At 44.3% G+C, this 22,949-nt stretch overlaps 1 protein-coding gene across 1 annotated transcript in view; it reads left to right on the forward strand.

Annotated features, from left to right (window-relative positions):
* The window catches only part of CHCHD3 (coiled-coil-helix-coiled-coil-helix domain containing 3), a 1,467,811-nt gene that overhangs the window by 295,035 nt on the left and 1,149,827 nt on the right, over positions 1-22,949 (forward strand). The window contains exon 3 of the mRNA XM_069629626.1: positions 1,106-1,184. Coding sequence (XP_069485727.1) covers positions 1,106-1,184 — 79 coding nt within the window. The remainder of the gene's footprint in view (positions 1-1,105; positions 1,185-22,949) is intronic.

Raw genomic sequence — 22,949 nt, forward strand, 5'->3', positions numbered from 1 at the left:
CTTGGAAGACTACTTTCTTAGAGCTCACAAATATTCTAGGAGTTTCATTGAGCCCTCTCTTGTAGGCATTTGAGCTGTGAGCGAATTGGATTTAGAATGAACACTGTCTGTAGGAGGCAGTATTTTGACCTGGAGGTCATTCTCGCCTATGTTTTCAATTACTGTAAATCTTTTCCTAAGATTCTGTTGAATTTTCACCTTCACCGGGAAATCTTCATTTGTCGTCTTTCCACTGACTCCAGCAGATACCCAGGCTCTCGGTCTCGATGTTAAACATAAACACTGGGAAATGAGCTCTACAGATATGCTTGCCACTGAAGTTGGGAGAAACTCGGGCAGGCTGTATTGTTATGCTTCTAGATAGATCTTGGTCAATAATTCCTGCAACACATGCCATTTTTTAATCTGAATCTGCTACTCCTGTACACTAAACCAACTAAGGCAGCTTATTCCATTTGCAGAAATCACATTGGTGATACATGGTGTCTTTCGTAATAATTTCTGAATGTTTCATCTACAGATGGGAACACACACTACATCTGCCTGCACCTAAGTTTTCTCTCTGGTAATCTATCCTCAGATATTTCTCTTTGGTTCGAGTCTAATGGATATGAACAGGAAAGTTAGACCTTTGGTGACTCAAGTACTCTTAGCCATTTGCTCCCTTCCATTACAAAATGCCGCCCTCCTCACGTGAAAAGTTTGATCACTGATGGGCATCAACCGATGGGAGCTGATAGGAGTGCAAAAACAGCTTTCCTTCCAGCCATCAGCTAGTGTGATTTGTTAATGGAGGTTAACCTGCTTCTTATTTGATATAAAATTGGCATGAAATTTAGAACAAAACTGAATGAAGTGTTTTATGTAGGATCAATGGCTTTCCATTCAAGTGTATCAGCATACAACCTTTTTAAGCCAAGAGCCATAAATATTGCAAATGCAGTACCTAAATAATACTTTGTAGATCATTCAGATATTGAGACTATATGCATTGGCCATGCTTAAGTGCTCTGAACCAGGCGCTGTGGTAAACTAGTAAATACATACACATATGACTTGAATTAAAGTTGCCTTTGGAATAACCCGTTTCATTTTAATTTTCTAGTTAATGAAGAAGAACTACGAAAAAGAATAACTGAAGAGCTGGCATTAGAACAAGCCAGGAGGTCTGACACGCAGAAAAGGTTGGTTATCTTAATGCCTGTTGAAAAGCCGGTTTTAACAAACTTGGGGTTGTCTGGTGTGCAGTGTGACTGTGGCAGTGTGGATGATGGAACCTTTGTAATGGAAAATACATACTTTGTTTGTCCCAGTGAGTGACTGTTTATTTACTTTAATGATGTGTCCATTGTTCGTTTCTCAGATATGTAGAAGTCCTAAGGTAACCCAAAATGTTCAAGTCAATATCCGGATGGATAGTTGACCGAGTCCTACCATGCTATCCTCGATTGGCCCTTCAGTGAGCATTTCCCTCACATTGCGTCTTGTCAGTGATTAGGGGAAGCGGGTAGTTATTCTTAGTGTCTTGAAGTTGGCGGGTGTGTGGTATGAGAAATAGACTTGTAAGTGGTTGGAAAGGTTTAAAGAAAATAAACAATGAAAAGGGGCATGAGCGTAGGGAGTTGTGTTAAAGCTAAAAGGCAGAAAGGGATTTAAGGGGTGGGGGGCTTGTCTGACCGGAGGATTTAGACTAAGGTGAATGACGAGAGTAAGGGGGGGGTGTCCAGATGATGCAGGTACCCCGATACTTATGCTAGACACAGTGCATCATGATGTTGTGGGTGGCAGTGTCAGAGGTGACGAGTACATGCAGGCGATAAAACGTGGGAGAGAACCCATTCTGGGATCCTCCAGCCTGTTATCTGGTACACCCGACTATAAACCTTTGGGCGCGTAGAGTTGTAAAAAAAAAAAAAACAGAAGCTGATCGTTAAATGACAATCCTGTCACTGACTCACAACTTCTATATAAAATGACTGGCACATTTGCCTCTTGACGGTAACTCCTGAATTGACAGAGGAAAGAATATGTATTCGTTTGTTTGAAGTACCACCTCAAACCTTTTTGAAATCGCGCAATATGGATAAGCTACCCGATGGCATTAAGGAGAGTGACCTAAAACCTTCCGATGCTGCAAGGCACTTGGAAACAGGGGTGTAGTCAGGAGTTTCTAACAAGTGGGGCTTGAAGCAAATATAGTTGGACCACCGCAGCAACGTTAACATCTGTACATGTCCACACAGCGCTGCTGATTGGGCATTTACAGATTTTGGGTGGGCCTTGCCCGCTCAGGACGTACCATGTCTCCACCTCTGTTTGGAAAGGAAAGACTATCTGGGAATAACAAATAAGGCAGTCATAGATTAGAATGGGCACAAAGACCCCTTTGTCCACTAATGTTGAGTGACTCCTCGAATTGAATATCCACACTCCATGTGCAGGTTAGCACATTTCTACAGTTATTGGCTCCGAACCGAGATCTACTGGGGCTATGAATAGTCTATCCAGTTTGTGGACTTCACTTTAAACGCAAGTCTCACATTCTGTACCTCTGCTGCCTTCCACGGAATACAACCTATTCTGCTAGTCCAGTTACAAATCACTCCACTTGAATTTTTACGGTTAGCAGATGGCGATTAGAGTATATTAAATAATGGCTTTCCAGCTGCCTCTTTACCCTACTTTCGGGTATGGGGCAGTTGAGTTTAATTTCCAGTCTTGCTTTGCTTGCCCCCTTAACTAGGGTCGCAGATCAGTATCTTTGCATCCAACTCTGCACAAAAGTTGGCTGCACACTTTGAGGGGATGACAGAGGCTTGGTGGGGGGGGGCAAGGAACGGCTGTAGTGTTTGTCGCTTCTTCTCCTGGTAGTCCAACATGACGTCATCTACCAACACTTTGAATTATGTCTGCCGAGGATAACTTTGATGTTGCTGTAGAGAAGGTTTGTAGGTGAGATGGCCATCCTCGGACTCGGAGCAAGCCATCATTATTTTTTTCTCAACTGCAATTCCCCTTATTGCTGCAGCATCCTCTAGAACCATAGTTCTCTCAATATTAGATTTTTGCCATCAGCCCTAGATAATTACAACGTTCTCTGCAATGTAACATGGCACTGATGATTCCCCTGTCCTTTCTTGTAATTTAGAACCCTCGGATGCTGTGTCTGGGATGCATAAACTCTATGGCGAAATCTTAATGATCTGTTCGCAGGAGAAATCTCGTCTAGTTCAATTTTGATTATTTATTCAGGTGATCTTTTTCTGCTGCTTTGAATTTTGTATCCACATTTTCATTTTTTCAGAGCTGTCATCTTAGTAGTTTTGGGTAGATGGGGTGACTTGTGTGGGTGTGAGACAACTAAATCGATGGCATACATTCAAGGCGCATGCAGTGTCAACTTCCTACCTTGTGCTGCAGGTTTTGTGAAGCCTGTTCTTCATAACCTCTAATGAGCAAACTATAATCTCTGCCTTACTTCTGGCCGCTTCTATTCTAACGCCGTTTCTGTTAATACGACTTTGGCTCACTATATGTGTATCCGCATTTTATAAGGACATTTCCATATCATCTTTACTGCACACACCGAATATTTAATTTCCATTCTGAGTATGCAAATGTATTCAATGGATTGTTTGTGAGTGAAAAGCGACTCAAAGGTTTGAGTATTAAGTGTTTATAGAATAAATGGGGTGTACAGTAGCACGACCTCCTAAATTGAAATGCTGAAGCACAAGCAATAGCATTTCTTTTGTTTAACCAACAGCAATGTAATATTTAATAGCCTGACTGAGTCTATAATTGGTTACTAGATCAAAATTGCTCAAAACCTCATCGGACGGTGTAAATGAATAAGAAGCAAAGTAATCCCTTGTGCTGGAGCTGTACGTTGCTTGCCTTTTAGTATTGTGACCAGTTGGATTGAGTTCGAATTGCAATTTTCTTAGTTGGCAATTTGGTGTCTGTACACTTCTGCAACCACTGCTGTTTTCTTGCGTTGAAACAAGGTATTTTTACGTGAAATCTGGATACGTCATCGTGGTGGGTGACCATAATGACATTAGTTGGCCTTTCAAGGGCAAAGGGCAGATGAGATGTAGAAAGGAAGTTATTGCTTTGATGTCCTTCGCGTACAAACTCCATTTTTTCCACTATTCTTGTCAAATGACAATTTAACACCAGATTCCTTTTGTGGCCCCCAAAAAACCTGGTTCAATATATACAATAGCTCCTCCACAGCCCCTTTGCTTTGATCTTTGTGGGAGATCGAGCTCTGCCTGCTCAGAGCGTCCACCGCAATGTCTTATCTGCGGCTAAATGAACTGGCAGACGAGAGATTCCCTTTCTTAGCTGCACTGCCTCTCTGCACAGGGGAAGTAACCCTACGCCCCCTCTTGTGTGGAGGTACTGCATGGCCACTGTTTTGCCTGTCATTATCAGGACACCTTTCCCCGTATTGTGGGCAGGAAGGCCATCAGCGGTAGTCCGATTTCCTTCAGCTCCAACAGATTATGTCTGGACTCTGACACCAGTGGTTGCTGACTGAAAGATCCTTCATATGCGCTACCCATCTTGTGAAGGAGGAATATGTCACTACTGTCCTCTCCGGCCATGGTTGCCAAAAGTTTCTCCTCATCACATTCTCTCGGAAGGCCCACCACACGAGATCCTGAGCTTTGTCTGGGATCTGAACAAGGTCCGTCATTCTGCCAGAGAATTGAGACCACTGGGATCTGAGAGACCATTGAAGGGATCTCATTCTCAGATGGGCTTCTGGCACCAGAAAAATGCAGGATTCCATGAGGACGAGCAACCTTAGGAAGTCGAAGGCCAGGAGATGTTGGGCCCTCAACTCTGGTACCAAGGCTTTTTCTGAGACTGAATCCAGGACTGCTCCAATAACTTGAATCTTATGTGAAGGTGTCAAGTGGGACTTCTGAAAGTTCAGGGATAAGCCCAGCTCATGGAAAAAGTGGCAGGTGCGACAGATGACGGAGGCGTAGATGTGGATCCCGCTTCCTCAGACTTGCTGCCATCATTGCCATACGCTTGGTGAAGACCCCCAGTGCTGATATGAACCTTAATGGCAGAACCCGAAACTGATAATGAGTACCACCAATTGCGAACCTCAGGTACTTCCTGTGCTTGAGATCAATGGGCATCCTGAAAGTCAAATGACACCAGCCAGTCCTGTAGTCTAAGGACCTGAAGGTCCTGCAAAAGGGTTACCATATTGAACTTGTCCTTACTGAGGAACTTGTTCAAGCATTTCAAGTCCAAGATGGGTCACTCCTCTGGCCTTTTTTGGGAGTAGGAAAAGAGTTCCATCCCTGGTGTCTCTCCATTGCAGGTAATATTTCTATTGCACCTTTCTCCAATAGTATTAGAATTTCCTGTTGGAGGAGCGGTTTTGGATCCAAAGAAGATCAGGCTTTTGGGGGGCAACCTGGAGGTTTCCTTATGAAAGGGAGGCAATAACCATAGGCTACTGTCTGTTGCACCCATGCATCCAAAGTTATGCCCCATCAACACCGGAGATGTTGGGACAGTCAGCCACCTACTACCGAATTGTGGGTGATGGTCGAAATGGATTTTGTTGCTCCAGCCGCAGCGGAGGGCAATTCAGCAGGTGATGCACAGGGTGTTCTACCTCCATGAGGTGCCCTGCTCTGACCCCTTTCAGGGTACTGTCCTCTTCCCCATGAGATGGAAGAATGGAAGCGAAAAGGGCATCGGTCCACCCATGTCCTGATTTTACAGGTTACCTTATTGTCGCCCTAAAGATATAGCTGCAGCTTTTGAAGCTTGCAGTTTTTCTAAGTTACTGTCGGCTTTTTCACCAAATAACTGTGTTCCATCAAAGGGCATGTCCAGCAAATGTCCCTGGACATCTGGCGTGAAACCTAACCTCTGGATCATGCCAGGCATCTTAATACTGCAATGGCAGCCATTGCCCTACTCTGAGTCAACCGTATCTGGACTTGACAGCAATTATTGCCTCAATGCATCTTTTCCATCTGGAATCGGATTTAAAACCCCCCCTCTCCTTTTGGTATGTGGTCTGCTGCTATGGCAGCTACCCCCCAAAGTGTGTGGGTATACTTTGCCAGGGCACTTATGGCATTAGCAGATTTCAGAGCCATGCTGCCTGTGCTAAACATTCTCTTTCCTAAAGCATCCACTTTCCTATCGTCCTTGTGAGCTGGAGTGGATGGATAAGCTGATGCTTTATAAGATGCTTTTGCATCAGCCTGAACCACTAGGCTCTCTGGTTTCGATTGCCTATTCAGGAAGTGGGGATCTATAGAAGCTGTTCTGCATTTCTTTGTCAGCAACTTATTAGCTGGAGGAACCTAATCTGGTTTCAACCAATAACCCTTGCTCTCAAAGCGGTGTGAAATGTGAATACCGCTTCTTTTATATATATATATACATATATATATATATTAGTAAGGTCATCTTTTTTTTGTGCCACAATCGCAGCTGATTTTGACCACCCAAGATATTCGGAGACTTTACCTATTACTGTCTGAATATCCAGCCACCTCTGGGTTCCCAAAGTCCGTTTTGAGAGGTCTCCCAACTGCTGGTTGCTCTTACTGTCTCATCAAAATGTAGCATTTTTGATTCTTGAGAAATAAGCTACTCTGTGACATTGGGTGTTGCAAATTCATAAGAAATCTGGTCTAGGCAAAAGTTTATAAGACTTTGTCGAGTCCATCTACGTTGTTTAATGTTTTGAAGGCACAGAATGCCCCGATGCACAGAGGCCCTCAACAACTTAAAGTAAGCATTCAGTGAATGTTTCGACAGCTTCAACTTATTATATGGCTCGTGTGAACTACTTAACAGCACCAGAGGAAGACTTGAGACCGGAGTTGAGGGTCCTGAACCCCTTTCCTTCAAGGAGGAAGATGACCGTTACATCTTATGTATCGAACACTCCTTCAACTTGTATCGAGGAGCCTCTCTTTCTGGGCTCTTTGGCACGTGGGAAGGAAAGACATTTGACTCCCTGCTGGTCTTCTTAGATGCAGAGGGGTGGCTTGACTTCTCTGACTCCTTAAGAGCGACACTCGGAGGAGCCTGCCTCTGGAAAATGTAGAGTATTTTTAGGTGTAAATCTTCCCATTCTGCAGGAGTTGATTTTTGGGGAAAGGACACTATCTGAAGACGAGGAAGAAGTCAGCGAGGATCTACGGCGGCACTTCTATCATTTTTTGGGAGCTTCATTACCTCGATCTGGAGCGTCGCCAGTGTTGGGATGCTTTTTCTCAGGGGGGACATCCCTCGAGTTGGAGGACAATTTTCTTTTGGACGGTGAAATAGGGGATTTGGGAGAGGGTTTACCAGCTTGAACTCTCCCCTTCCTTTCCTGCAAGGGTTGATCGTCATGGACTGGCACGAGCCACAGTCGTCCATTTTGTAGCCTATCCCCAGGAACCACAGACAGACTTGGTGCAGGTCTAGAATGGACATTTTTGCCCCACAGTCAGCACACCACTTAAACCTGGTGTTCGGTGTCGAGGATATGTCAAATCAAATAAATTCTTGAAGTGAAAAGTAATCGAAATTTCACTGGGGTTATCGCTCTGAAGCACACTAGCATGTGGAAAAAATAGAAATGAGCTAACTGTCACTGTGCATGCTTCATATATCAACATCACGGCCGAGGACGCTATGGAGGCCGTCGAGGGCAATGATTCGACACTGCTCGACCCTATGGAAAAATATTCTGAAGCAAGCTGGAAGCAGACTTGGATATATCACAGATGAGGAATACATGGGAGGACACAATCCATTCGAAATGCAGGGGAAGGGAATCACCCTCTGGAACAAGGAACACTATCTTTCTCTCCAACTGGAACTTTTACGTTGGAGTTGTGCAATTTCCATTTGAGCATTTATCAGTCACTCAAGGCCAAATACATTTCCCTTTTCACCTTAGTTTATTTCATTAGAGTGTGAGGGTCAGAATAGTACTTTGGACATGTGACAGTTTTGTTCTGGACATTGACATCGAGAGACCCTTAGTTTTGGTTCTAGGTAGGGAATCCATTTTTGTTTTAATAAAAAAAAAAGGTATTTGACCAAAACTATCAATCCCTTGTGTCCTAGTCTCATTCCTGGATCCTCACAAAGGGCAAGGTCCAAGTTCATACTCTGGGACCTGTTTCCGTGGAGTATCCCAGTAAGTCTGGAGGAGGGTGGTTCCCATTTCCCACTTTTTGTCTCTGGTGGTGCTGTTATTGGTAGCATGTGTTTGTCCATGGCCTCTGCTGGCCCTGTGATGCAAATCTCTGTGTGGTGTCTGTGCTGCTTCAATCGGGTCTCTGCAGGGCTGTGGCTTTTCTTTGCTGCTCTGTAATTTTACGTGCGGGCGCTGATGACAATTTTCTTGCTAGAACTTTGCTATTGGGTTTCTGCATTTGGTTGGGGGTCTCTGAAAACGAAAACAGGCACTGACCAGCATTTGAGTTAATGCTGGAGACAAATTTCTGCAAACCAACATACTGCCACAAAGGAGGGTAAGAAGTAGTGTGGCCCTCCTGGCCGAGCCTAGCCTCGGTATTAGGGCTGGCTCTGGATTCCTCCCTTCTCTTCAAAACTCCTTTTAAAAAGGGGTTACAACCCCGCCTCCTCCCTTGCCAAGTCTAGGTTATGGAATTTGTCATGCTAAACACAGCCTGGAAATGACACTAGACCTTCAAACTACCCAACGTCTGCCCCTGCCCACAACATAGAATAATATATAAACAAAAGGGCACCTAACAAAGACTATTCATTTTCAATTATTCAATATTTAACTGCTAATCAATTTAATAGGGCAGTCAGTCATTTTAACTTGTCATTTTTGTAATTTTTAGTAATATTAATTACAAATACTCAATTCATATATGAAAGTGCTCATTCATGATAATCATGGTTTCATACACCCCTTTTTAATGTGGTCAAACTTTACCTTTTCAATTCACAATTTCTATGGCCTTCTGGTCCAACGATACAAACATCACCAACATTTAACCATGTACAGATATGAACTTAAGTCCGTGTGCTAAGGGGGCAAATGTGCAAAAATCAAATGCCTACATTTATATACATACAATTCAATGCATAGTATTTTTTGTAAAAAACAATTTTGAAAGTCGCAAAATAGGAACAAAAATGTAATCACTTCCAAAAGGAGTAAGCAAAAGTTAACAATTGACAAGTATGATTTATAGTAATGTTGAGCTAATGCGTCCTCAGGGCTCCCCTTACAGTTTCTCCAAAGTCGACCCAACACCCTTCAACCTTTGTATGTCGTACAGTTTACTTTGAGTAAGGGTGCAGCAGTAAGGCTCAGACACAATGGGTGGTATGTTTTGGGTATAGTAGGACCTAAAGGTGGGTATTCCCCTTAACTTCACAGGCACCTGTGGACCAACTATATCAAAAACCAAAAGGTGGTGCCTCGCAGGTATTAGGACCAATATCACATTACATTCTTAACTGGGGCATAGACATAATCATGGATAAGTTCAGACAAATATGTAATTATTAATTTATTAGCATATTACAAAAATCATATATTAAAAATACGACAATTCCCAATAAAACACCATTCATACAATAACATTTCATAAAACCCATCGAAAATTGTGCAAAGTTGCATGAGTCAGATGTTGTGGAAATGGCAAGCAAAAATTTAGCAAATACGCATAATTGTGCAATATTTGTTATTAAAAATAATCACAATCTAAATAAATGTTTATAAAACCTATATATGCTCATGCCTTATGGCGAAAAATCACCAATTTCAAACGATTCAATTACAACCATGCACCTCTAAATTCATCACTCTGAATGAATTTAGAGGTGCATAGTTGTAATTGAATTGTGCTTATTTGCACAAGTTTTGGTTGCCTTTTGCGCAACATCTGATTCATGCAACTTTGCACAATATTCAATGGATTTTATGAAATGTTGTACGAATGGTATTATATTGTGAATTGTCTTAGTATTTTTAGTATAGGATTTTTGTAATGTGCTAATAAATTAATAATTACATATTTGCCTGAACTTATCCATGATTACTTCTGTAGCCCCAATTACCAATTTAATATGAAATTGGTTCTAATACCCGCAAGGCACCACCTTTGGTTTTCAATGTTTTAGGGTATAGACTTTATTAAGTAAAAGATGGTTGGAAAAATGCATCTATCCCTAAAGCTAAGAAGGGTTTCCCTACCTCCAAAGCAAACTAATTAAATTGTCAGGGAGTCCGAAATAAAGAAGTCTGTCAGGCGTGTCCCAAAAACCTACTTCTGTCCCCAATACGAAATAATCTAAAATAACTGTGCAAGGATGATCTCTCGCAAAGGAAAAAGTGTTCTTTGTGTGCTTCAAACAACAGAAAAGACCAGAGTTTTACTGGTAGTAAAAGTAATGTAAAACAATGTTCCAAAAAGCAAGATTTCAAAGCTGGGTCATGCTCCTTTACCATAGACTTCTTCCTGTATCAAGTTGAGGGATCACTCGCGAGGAACTGTTAAATTCTGTCAACTTGGTTTTGTGCTCATTCATTTTAGGGATCTTGAGGCTCTTCTCGGATAAGATGTCACTGAGTAATTCACAAAGCAATGGGTCTTGTGTTTGTGCTTATTTATCCTATCCACTTGGTACAGCTTGCTACCAAAGGTAGTATTCCCTTTGATCAGTTCCAGGGTGATTTACCCTTTTGCTTCCAAACACTCATCTGGGTGTGAGCCCCAGTCTCAATACTTTACACGGCTTGGTTCACTCTCCTTCCAAACCAGAGGTTTCTCATGAACTGTATTTTCCTTTCACAGAGTTCCAGAACCTCTTTCTCTCATATGGGTGTTAGTTGGGTGTGGGACATAGACTTGTAACAAGGTGTTGTAGCCGTTCGGTTCACTCTCCTCCCAAACATACAATTCTTCCGGCTTTCTTTCACTTGCATTCAGGGTCCCAGACCCCTTTTGTTCTCAACCTCTTATTTGGGTGTGGGGGTCTCAGACTCGCACAGCCTCACTATATATGCTTGGTTCTCTCCTGTCATACATATAAATCACTCCTTCCAGCTTTGTATTGCTTCCCTGGGCCTCCTAGAGCTCCTGGACAACCCGCATACCTTATCCCTATGCAAGGTTCTGGCAGTGTTTGGAACCCAGCTGTGTCTGCAGCAGCACTACAGTCCCAACGCTTCTAGGCTGCATGTTCTGTTCTCAAGCTTCGCCAGTGCTTGGGACGCGGGGAGGATTCACTCCAGGTATGGCTTCCCTGGCAGCTTGCGCTAGTTGCCATCCTGCACGGCTACCGCTGTTGGACCTTGGTAGACCGCTCTCTCGAGTCTGCTATCCAGCTGATCTTCTTTGTAACTCCTGTGTAGGGAAATTGTACTTCCTTGGACCAATCACTTATGAAAAGAAGCTAAACCGTTGACTCTGCTTCGTCAGAGTGATCCTCAGCCTCTCGGTGATGATCTTCACAGTACCACTGTCCACATTACATGTAAAACACTTTGCATCTTTTGGTCCCTCAGTCTTATCATGTTTGTTGGTTTGACTGACCTTGCAAGAATATATTTTAACCATCTAATGAGGGGCGAAGGAGGATTTCGGGTTGAAGGGGTTGAGTGTAATGAAGCAGGGTCAAAGTTCGTTCTCCTAGGATGGTTGTCCCCAATTGCATAGGGGGAGTCCTTCCCCATGTGATCTCTCCCTGAGTGCACCACCCCCAGTGGGACTATTGTACTGTGGACGCACCGCTCTGGCACCATGAGCAAGGTCTCCCCGAGGGGAGACGGGACGACATCCTCAGATTCGTCACAATTGTTAAACATCTATTCCTTGAGACCAGGGTCTTAAATGGGTAAGAATATTAATGTATGTAAATATGTCCTATGTAAAGCGCTTCAGAATAAAACGCTATATAAAAAACAAAATTATAAGTATTATATATTATACCCATTTCACTTGCCATCTCCTAAGTATGTTGTGGGAAAGGTTCATGAAATCATTGTGTAAATAACATAACATTATAATATGAGATCTGATATCTTTCTTCTATCCATAACCCTACTGCGCTCTCACTGCTCTTGGTTTTCCTGATTCCCTCTCTTTCAGTCCCATCTCTCCAATCGCACAGCACAGTTTCTTGGCATGGTCTCACTTCCTCCCCTTGCACTCTTTTACAGCGTTCCACATGTTTCAGTTCTTGGTCCTGCACTGCTCTCCATCTACACCATTCCCTCCACACCCCTCATCGGATCTTTTAACCCTTGTCACTTTTACGCTGACAACTCAGATTTTATTCTCATTCTCTTCCTTCTACGGCTCTTTATTCCACTGTCTCAACCCGACTTACTGAAGATCAATCCTAGTTCATGCATCTTAAACCCTCTAAAACAGAAAAAGTTTCCCACCATCCTCTCCAACTACTCTGTGGACTCTTTCCCTCCTTCCTCGCTTTCTTTTCAGGTTTGCTAATCAAATGGACACTTGTATAGCAAAGTTAACTATTTAAGTTGCCCTCTTCAATGCACGCACAGCTCGCCCTGCATTCCTCTCTTGCCCATGATGTACTCTTCACCCTCTTTTCTCTGTGAACTTCAAGTGCTAATGGAGAGAAAGTGCAGCAGTAATCGTCTGCTTTACTCAAAGGCATGTGTGGGAGTGCTAGCCAAGAATTTCCTTTTCAAATAATTGCAAACCAGACGTAATTAGGAGGATACTTTTATTAAGCTTACTATATCCTGTCTGACAAAGACGAGTATGTGTCACCTTTACATTTATATAAAGTGATTCATGCAATTCCATTCCTAAAATGTAAATTATTATATAATGTATAATTACAGTATTGATACTGTTACACACCACATTAGCTCCATCCGTTATAGTAAAGTTTAGGTCAGTGTATCTAAATTTCTTAGCCTCAACTGCATTTCATTTTGTTGGGAAAGATGCATCATATTGACAAGTGAACACTTGAAAATGTACATGATCAAATTCTTTTGATGGCAAACCTAGTTGTGTAACCTGCAGGTTGCATACATCTTGCAACTGGTGTTCAACCCATGAACACACCCATATTCCTTGAAATTCTGTATTATCTTTTGGTTTATACCAGGTACCCTGAAAGTGAGATGACCACAAACTACAATAGTCTACCTAGTTTTCCCAGTTCTCTGGCTGCTACGCAATCCACTCTGCTTAGTCTTTCTTACTGCTTGAATAATGAATACATAAAGCGAACTAGATGCTTACACAAAATAGTGATCAATAGTTCTGTCCAGTCTGTACATCTACCGATCTACAGCAATGCAAAACACTGTAGTTGGCCTGCAGCGTAGTCTTTGCTTTATGATTGTATTATATATTACTACCTGCAGGACACAGCTGGCCAAACTGTTTTCAGAGCCTTTTTGTAATCATATACATTTATTTGTGTCCATTCATGCAGCTAACCTTATACATTTTACAGACACTCATCTATGGCTCGCAAAGTCTTTTCGTCCACTTGCATAGTCAAGTAGATTTTTTTTTTATAAAGGACGATTAGCATTTGCAAGAGATGTTTGAGACTTTTGTTAAACATTTACTTTGCAGAAAAATGTCAAATAAAAGTTTCAATGTGCATGGCTGGCCTCTGGGTGGCAGCGGTGTGCCAAACAAAGTGGGTTTGTAGGGACTTGCACCATTTTAAACAAATCACATTTTATAAATGTGTTGTCCTCCGTTGCTATGGGTCGAGTGCATTTCTCTGAGGTTGAATAGGTAAACTAAGTTGCCTGACCTGCAGGTCTAGTTGAAGTTTAAAGGCCGGACTCCTCTCACTAATGTCTTATTTCAGCAGTGCGCAAAACTGCTGTATTGTTGCTCATTTCATGTCTTGGGTACAAATAACCTCTGGTGACATTAACATTATTAGTACAAAATTGCTAATCAAAAATAATGTAATTAGCAAACTCTGCTAATCAATTTTTGAAAACTAATTTATGCCTTGTGAATAAACAAGTACATCTTGTCGGAGCATTGGTGGTGAGCTTCTGTATAAAAGGGGTGTACAATACATTCAGATGTAGAACAGGAGGCGTGGTTATGGGGGAAGAGCAGTGGATGAGTACCTTACAGCAACAAGTGGCAAAGATTCAGAGGTAACAGAGTATGCGATATTGGCCATTTTACACCTCTGTGTGGCTAAAGTCATGAACCTGGAATCGATGTGCAGATCTGTGGCATCCGGAGGAGGAACATTGTAGCTGAAGATTGTTTGTGCTGTGGGTTGTTGTAATGATCACCTGGTATCCACGGGGACGTCACTCAGTCTGTTCTGACCTCTTACGACCTCAAACCCTTCCCTGGAGTCTACTGGACTGGAGAATTGGCCTGAAACACAGGATTGGTAGAGTTTAACTCCCTATTGTCTCTTTGTGCTTGAACTCCTTCTTCCCTGGGGTCCAACCCTTCCCTTTGATCCACAGCTCACCTTGTTTTCTTGGAAAGTGTGCTCTCCGTTCTGCTTTCAGCGCAGGGGCGCGTTGATTGATGCGGGCTCGTTGCTGCCTAGTTACTTCACTGGCAAGAGTCTGACAGGTAAGTATAATGAGTCTTTGAACAGTTCTCCAACTTCGTTCCTTTCCTTCCTTAGATGATGGCCGGCACCCGGGGATAGCGATGTGCTGCTGAGATGAGTAGCGCTGAAGGTGAGAGTGCGATGCAACCCTTTCGTATTTGTATTGAACGGAGTTCTTTTTCTGTGTCTTTTAGGTGCTGCAACATTTTCAGCGTGGATGTCGGTTATGAAGAAGAAATGCGGTGAGTAAGCGCGGTATGCGGCGCCTCTAGATGTTTCCACGCTAACCTGGAGTGTCTTTTCCCTCTTGCAGATGGATGAGAAGTTCCGGAGACAGATCCCCCAGAGCGGCTGGGATTCAGGTAAGCGTTTGAAGCTCGTACAGTCTTTAAAAATAAGCGAAGATTTGCTGAATGCTTACTAATGCCTTTTTTCTATTCTTTTCCCTTTTCCTTAGGAAGCGGCGTGCCGGGATGGGAATGACACCGCCGAAGATGCCCGCAGAACAGAAGAAGCAATGAATGATGGGCAGAAGCGCTGCAAGGTAAGGCTGTTCCTAACTGTGTTCTTTTTCTTGCAGGAGAGCTGATCGCACAAGAAAGATGCAGGCCTACTGGAGACCGATCCGAACACGGAGAGTGTCACGCTGCAGGTGCAGAAAACACAAAGCATGTTCTCAGCCTGGGCGTGGCTTAAATAGTCTCTGGGTATCCCAGGTGTCTCTGGGTTGAACCACACCCAAAAGACAAGACTGCACATGCAGTTCTGGGAACCGAAATATGTGGGCACATCCATCTTGTCCCCATCAATGCACAACAAGTCCAATCCCCAATGTTATCCAATGGGAGTGGGTGAGTCTGGTGCCACAAGCGCCAAGTCTGACTCCAAGTGGGTTTTTGGAGGGATGGGGAGGCCCTTGAGGGCCATGTAGGTGATCGTGGACTGGCTCCAGCCTGACATCTTGGAGTGCTGGGGACATGAGGGGCAGGAATCATGACAGTTGTGCAGCAAGGCAGGTGAGGAACGGAGGACAGTGCTCATCTGTCGGGGGGGGGGCAGCAGTGGAGCGCTGGAACAGTGGAAATGGCACATAGCAAAGTTCATGCGAGAAGGCCAGTTCATTCTGACCGAGGAGCAGGGGTGGGAGTGTGCAAAGGTTATGAGGAGGGACGGATGGTTGGAGCGGGGGTAGGAAGCAGGTTAGTTTCGGCAGTGGGATGTGGGGAGAGGGCCGTTTTATTGGGCTTTGGACTGGACATGTCTAGTGGCAGAGTAGGGGATAGTAGCTGTGAGTTCTCATGTGCAAAAGGAATGCTGCTGGCTTTCGTACCTTGACAACCTGGGTAATCGGCAGAGGGATCGATGGAGGTCCACGGGGCTGGTAGGCCGTTGTGGAAAGCAGAGATGGATCAGGACTTCTGTGCACAGCGACCACAGCATCCTTAGAAAGACAGGGGCCTTAGATCTGGGCCTTACGTGTAGGGCTGGCGTCGACCTCCCGGCTCAGTGGAGCCTCAGGATTTGCAGCAGGTCTTGGCCAGTGACGATGCTTGGTGCATTTAGGTGCTTCTCTGCATTTCAGGAAACACGGGCACACTGGGAAGTGTAGTGTCCATCTTAGTAATGGTTATTGGATGAGAGGGGTCAGTTGGATTGGGGATAACGTTGCAGGTGCCTCAGTGTTAGGGGGCACATTCTCCTTACGGCTCCATCCTCTAAACTTGTATTCAACATATACACATCATAGGCAAAGTGGTTAAGGACCTGAACATCCACCAATAAGTGGATGGCCCACAAAAAGTACTTAAGTCACATGGGCACAGAATTTCACACAACTCTGTTTAAAGAAAATCCAAAACTCAATATGGCAGTCGTACTTGCAAAACAGTCTACAGAAATCTGAATCTATCCTCACATCCATCAAAAACTCTTTTAAACCTACATTACACTAGCTAGTGTTGGTTATGTTTCCACTAGCAACAGCAAAGCTAAAATACTTGGCACCCACATTTTCGACCGAAACACTCTGGTTCTAAATCAAACTACACTGGCCCTCCAATGAAGCTTACAGCATCCTCAAGAGCACCTTTATCACATACAATTCTTTTCAACTCTCTGAAATACTTGAAAGATAAAACTCTCCTTGTCAGAAGGCTCCAGGGATCTCCTACACAGCAAGGACATCCTCTCACAAGAAAAACTTAGCTGCAAGAAGAAACATACTCTGACTCAATCCAAGGATCTGTAACTCCCTTCACTCGAGCTACATTAGGACTCTTCTCTCTCGGCATCTCTCTCTCGGCATCTTATGCAAAGAGCATACATTTATTTGTTCACAAACTTTGTTAAGTATAGTGCATGATGTGTTCCTTACCGCTCCTCACACTATGGTCCCGAAGGTCTGACATCTGATCATTTAATCTAGTTCTGCTCTCTTCCCCAGCCTCCTCCACGTCGGTCACCTACCTGTATGGCTTACCACATATCCTACAAAATCCCTTCTTAGGCCCCTCCAACTCAACATGCTGATGGGGTCACTACTACCATTCCCGTACCTTCACCACTCTTCTTTCTGGAATGCTTTATTTCTCTTCTCACAGCACTGCTCACACACTCTGCTCTTTGAGCTATGCCGCGCACACAACAGATTTCGCCCACTTTATCCACTCACCTTGATCCCATCTTGATTTCCTCTTTCCCTTCTCACGTTATCTCCCATCAACCCCCATGCTAAGAGCTTCACTGCTAGAACTCTTCTCATGCCCTCGTATCCTACATCCCTCCCACCCAAAGCATGCCCTTCTCCAGAAATGGCTTTCTCCCTAACCAGTATCTCAGTTTACACCACCGCCCCAACCCCACTCCCAACCCCACCTCCACCATAAATACACGTGGCTTCAGAGCTAGCATAAATGCTCCCCCCACTCTAATGACACTGAAGAGAGAAAATCGAGATCAAACTCCTGCCCCCTCACCCCGGACACATCAACGGACAGAACAGCAGGAAGAATAAGGCGCACACTCATCATTTGCACCAGGCCCCACTACGCCCATGGGTGACAAATATGCTGAAAGACCCCCACTTCCACAACACTGCAACCTACATGCTACATTAGCCTGAATGCAGCAATACCAGAATCTACAAAACACAAGAATTCCTGTTTAAAGGCTTGCAGATGCTCATATGAATTAACCTAATCAAATGGCACAGTGTAAAGCCACGTTTCAGGAAAATTACAGCCAGGTACACTTGTCTCACTGAACATCTGCCGCAGTGGGGATTCGTGCTGACTTCAGCAATGCGCCTCGCAAACACAGGAGCAGCTCAAGGTCTTATAGTAAGATAAGATGCCTTTCTTTGAACAACAGTGAACTCTGGCAGACAAGCATTTTTAATTCTTCACAAATACGAGTAAGTCAGAGCAGAACACCCAGGGCCCAGTGTTTTTTTCTCTGGGAACGAAAGACATTTTCGCAAGACCCACACATAATTTGAAACATAATTGTAACAAGAATGGCTCAGCTCTGGCCAATGAACGCTGAGAGCCCAGGGGCGAAAAGCCTGTTCAGCTAAAACTAATGGGAACAAATTCACAATGCAACAATTTTAGAATTAGGTAATGGGGAAGGAGCAGTTAAGCCAGCCCACTGACACCAAGGTCCAAATGTCCAATGATCAGGCGTCCTATAAGGGCACTATAGGTTACCTATCACTTAGCAGCCAATCTCAGGATGAGATTGGTTTCTTGGAGCTGGTCCAATTTTGTGATGTCAGCCTGCTGTGTGTTACAAAGCTGGCTTGTAAGCCAGCCCCGGGTGAGACTGTGCCTGGATTTTCGCTGTGCACAAAGCCCTGTTTGTTTTTTCTTTGCTGCCCAGAAATAAAACAGTTTGGAACATGCTGCTTCTTTCTTGGATTCTGCTGCATTTCCTTCTTGGGCAAAATGGGAGGTGTTGGGGCCTCCCATACCCCGGGACCCCCAGAAGCCCTGGTGGGGGTCCAACTTCTCCCCAACAAGATGGTGCCCTCTGTGAGGCTCATTTTAAGGCCCTTGGTGGATGGGCACTGCCCGCACGAGCCCTGCATTGAACTGCGCTCCCTGCCGCCGACCAAAAGAAGCTGTGGGACCCTCGCCTGCACCTGAAGACTACAGGAAAACGCGTAACAGGGTAAAGGCATCAGGGGCCACTTGGAAATACCCCGCTTGAGGGCAGGTGAGAGCCCTGCAGAAGAAGGGGTCCAGTGAAGCGCCTTGATGGGAGACCCGGTAGCAGAGCAAGTGCCAGTGCACCATAGGAAATGTAAGTACAAGTTCAAGCAACCAGCAACATGGGCTTTGAGGGGAGGATGCGATTGTGTGGGGTAACAATGGGCAAATGTTTTAAGTATTAGGATGTATTGTTGATCAGTATGTTGCAGACATTGTAAGTTGCACTGTCTGGATAGGGACTGGGGGAGGCATTGTAAATCCGGTGGTGGGTGGTTATACGTTGTTGTGAAATTCGGCTTATCAGTGGTGATCGGCATGTGAATTGTAGTCGGGACTGGAGCGGAGGTAGTGGTCCCTTCTAGTGTTTATGAGGATATTGGGTGGGGTAGTGACTGCCCACATGTCGGACGGAGTGCCGCGCTGGTTGGTCTGGATGGCGATTACATGTACGGGGTGTTGTATTCCTATGAGTCAGCGTTCTAGTTCGATGAGTAGATGAGGATTCCTATTGACTGAGTGTTTTAGCTCGGTATTAGATGATGATACACGCAGAAGATAGCTAGTGTCTGCCTCACATTGCAGAAGATAATCGGCTAGTTCAGTTCCCCTGGTGAAGGAGCGCATCACACGCGAGACGACGCAGCGGGTGCAGACTGATTATATTTGAAAATGATTAATGGATACTCCACCCTGGTGAGTGGGAAGACAGCTGTGGGGATTGTGGGGTTTTATTTTGGGATCGTTGTGTGGGATTGGAAGCAATGGGTTATTGTTCTGTGTATGCACATTTGTCTGATAATTTGTACTGTGTTTTTAGTTTGGTGACGTCACCTTTAGATTGATGCATAGGATACCAATTTTTGACGGTGAGGAGCTGGTGGTGTGCATTTGGAGAGGCAGGAGAGGTGACCCAGAGGCGGTGTGTGGAAGGCACATGTGCAAGATTGTGGGGGTGTGCCGGAGAAGGCAATGGTTTGGTGAAGATGGGCTGCACGTGGAGAGCACTGGCTAAGGTGCAGAGCCAAGAAGGCTCATAGAAATTTAAAAAGAGAAATGTTGCATTCTTTTCTAAATTTTGCTCCCTGAACAGCGGATTACTGAAATTATCAATTTGAGGTGAATTAAAAGCATAATGCATTTAGGGGTAGCGGAGAAATGACTCCCCTTCAACTGTTAAGTAGCACGCAGCTTCCATGCCAAGCTAAGTTAGTAAAACATAGTGAGCAATGATTAAAAAGTACTGAAGGAAAATAAATAAGACCATGGCTGCTAATAGGCAGCTTCTCCAGAGGCGTGCAGCAATTGCTACTGACACACATACAAAGCACTTACACGGGAAAGAAGCTGAAAAGTGCCTGGCTACAGTTGATCTGTGGCGCATGGAGGAAAGGAAAGTGGCGAGGAGTCAGCAGATGCTGAACCAGCACGAGCAGAGGGAAGAGGGGTTTCACCCTTCTGCACCTCCGGGAGTGTAATATTTGATGACACAGATGGTGAGCAAGGAATGCATTCCATGAGAGAAATGAAAGCAGCAGAAGGACATTTAAACACCACATACAAACTATCACAATACACTAAAGAGAACAAACAGGAAGGTGCAGAACAACCCACTAGCAGCACAAGAGCGAGCAAGGGAGGGCTGCAGTGCATGAAAGCAGATTTGAAGGCACAGGTACAGAGGAATGAATAGCACCACAAGTATTTCTTCCAAATTAAAGGGAAGATAACGGGAGGTGCAAGGAGTAACCACAGCAATAGAGGGAGGGGAGAAGGAACGCAAAAAGCTTGACTGGGCAGAGCAAATGGAGGGAGAAGAGAGAAGGAAGAGGGACTGGGAAATTAAAGTGCAGTGCGAGAAGGAAAGGGAAGAAAGGGAATGAAGGAGGAAGGAAGAGAGGGCGCTTATGGGAAAAGAGCGTGGAGAAGGGATAGATGGCAAGGGAATGGGTACAAAAGCAGGAGGATGAACGGGCCATAAAAGTTGGTCAGTAAGTGGGTTGCACTGGAATGGTAAAGGAAGAGATGGGAGGAGAAGAGAAGGACTGATCAAGACATCACAGCCAAACATGATGGAGGCGCAGTAGGGGGTGGTGCAGCATGCATGGGGTTATGGAAGGGAGGCAGCAAGTATAGCATGCTAGAAATTGACTGTGTGCATTGTAGATTGTGGCAAAAGAAGACAGTTACACCCCTCTGCCCCAACCTCCACCTCCATCATAAATACTCATGGCTTCAGAGCTAGCATAAATGCTCCCCCCCCACTCTAATGACACTAAACCCCGTAAAACTATCCATTGCTTTGATCTCTGACACCACTCTGACCCGCTCTCCTTCCAGGCTACAGTACCTCACAATTGCATATACAAACCCTTATTGACTTGTAACTTTACACAACAGTCTTATCTTTTTTCTTATACAAAGCCCTAATGACCCATGTGTCGCTACATCTTATACAGTTGTCCGATACTTTATAAGGCCAAAAGTCAAACATATGTGTAATACCGCTTTGTATAAGCTAGTTACAGGTAGGTGAATAAGTGGGAGAAGTGGGGACGGGAGGATAGAGAAATGGCCTTACTGGATTCAACAATAGACTGCACTCACACATTCTAGAACCTTTTCCGGAAAGGCCACCCGATCATAAATGGATCAGTCTAATAATGGTATTTGATATGTATCCAGTAGAGCTGTGGTTCAAGTGGTTGTTCTAAAAAACGTTAAGTGAATTCCCTTTGCCTTTGTCCTATGAAAGGTTCCTTTTGGAATCATAGTATTCAAAATGAAGCCTCCAACAGTCTTCTCCCCAACATCTCTATTCCAAAGTGGATGGGTTTCAATTCACAGGTCAAACATTTAGGCATGGACATATTAGGCTCGGACTCTTATAAAAGACGAGTGGGCAAAACATCTCCATTACTTATTAAATAGCCTTAATGGTTTTCTTTGGAATTAAGTACACCAGAGGTTTCAATTGATCTCCTTCAAACCCCAGGTGCCCAATAATGACATGACAAGGGCACTCTGTCTAAATTTCCGGAATTTATTTGCTTTGATTAGGCATCTACTTGTAGTTCAAATGGGATGACACTTCCTTGGGTGAGGGCTGTAGTGTGATAAATCTTCGCATGGCCTGTAGGCAACACAAAACCTTGTGCCCTGTTCCCAAGAATTCGTCCTTCAAAGGGCGCCTCCCTACGTGCCCTTCCTGCATCAAACATTCCTTTTCACCACCTGAGAGCTCTGCAGCTGGCTACAATTGGGGTTTATCTCTGCAGCGTGGGTGTCTCGGACTTCAGCTTCTCTTTGGGGGGGATGGAAAGAGGATTTGTGTTGGGACTGGGCTAAACAGAGCAGGAGCTCCACATCAGGGCCTTCATTCTGTTTGTGTACTAGGCCTTAAAATCCAATATGGCAGCACTTTTGCCATGCCAATCCGCTGACCTTGAATCTACCGCAATACCTAACCGACTCATCTTCCACCTACTTCAGCTCCCTTCTCGCACCTCACTCAAAACGTAACTGTTCCTTATTTCTAATCCCAGGGCTTGCAACACACGTATAACACACTGCATTATCTAGAACCTCAGAATTAGCAACAAATGTATTAATGTTGCAGTTAGCGTTGCTTTATGATGTATCTATTAGATGTCAAAGCCAACTACAAGTGATATGCGTGTCTTCTGCCGCGCAAAACTCAAACTGCTCACACTGTGGTACGTACTAATAGGCGTTTCTCAGCCTAAACCTTTTTGCCTGGCTGGTACATTGTACCAAATTTCCTACAGACCGCAGATAGTATAAGAATGCACATACAAAGTCCTATTAAGCTAGGCAAAGACAAAAGTTATAGTCAATTTGGGTGGCATACTTAGAGTGTGCAATAGCTTGTTGGTTCGAGCTAGGGTTAAAACGAGAAAGTTTGGATTTGAGTTAGCGTTAATGTAAAGGATACCACACACAATGGACAGCTGAGGCCCATAAGAGGGTTAGAGTGCGGACTCCTCAAATAAAATAAACATAGCACTAAATGGTGACAGATGTTGCCCGATTGAAGAAGTTGGGTTGTAAACTGATGCAGAAATATAGTACCATTATGTGCAGTTCAAGGATTCACATTTTGTGTACCTTACAGTGCAGCTGCGCTCTCACTGTCCGGCCCCT

This window comes from Ambystoma mexicanum, chromosome 12 (assembly GCF_040938575.1).
Source record: "Ambystoma mexicanum isolate Mex_15411 chromosome 12, UKY_AmexF1_1, whole genome shotgun sequence".
Lineage (NCBI taxonomy): Eukaryota > Metazoa > Chordata > Amphibia > Caudata > Ambystomatidae > Ambystoma > Ambystoma mexicanum.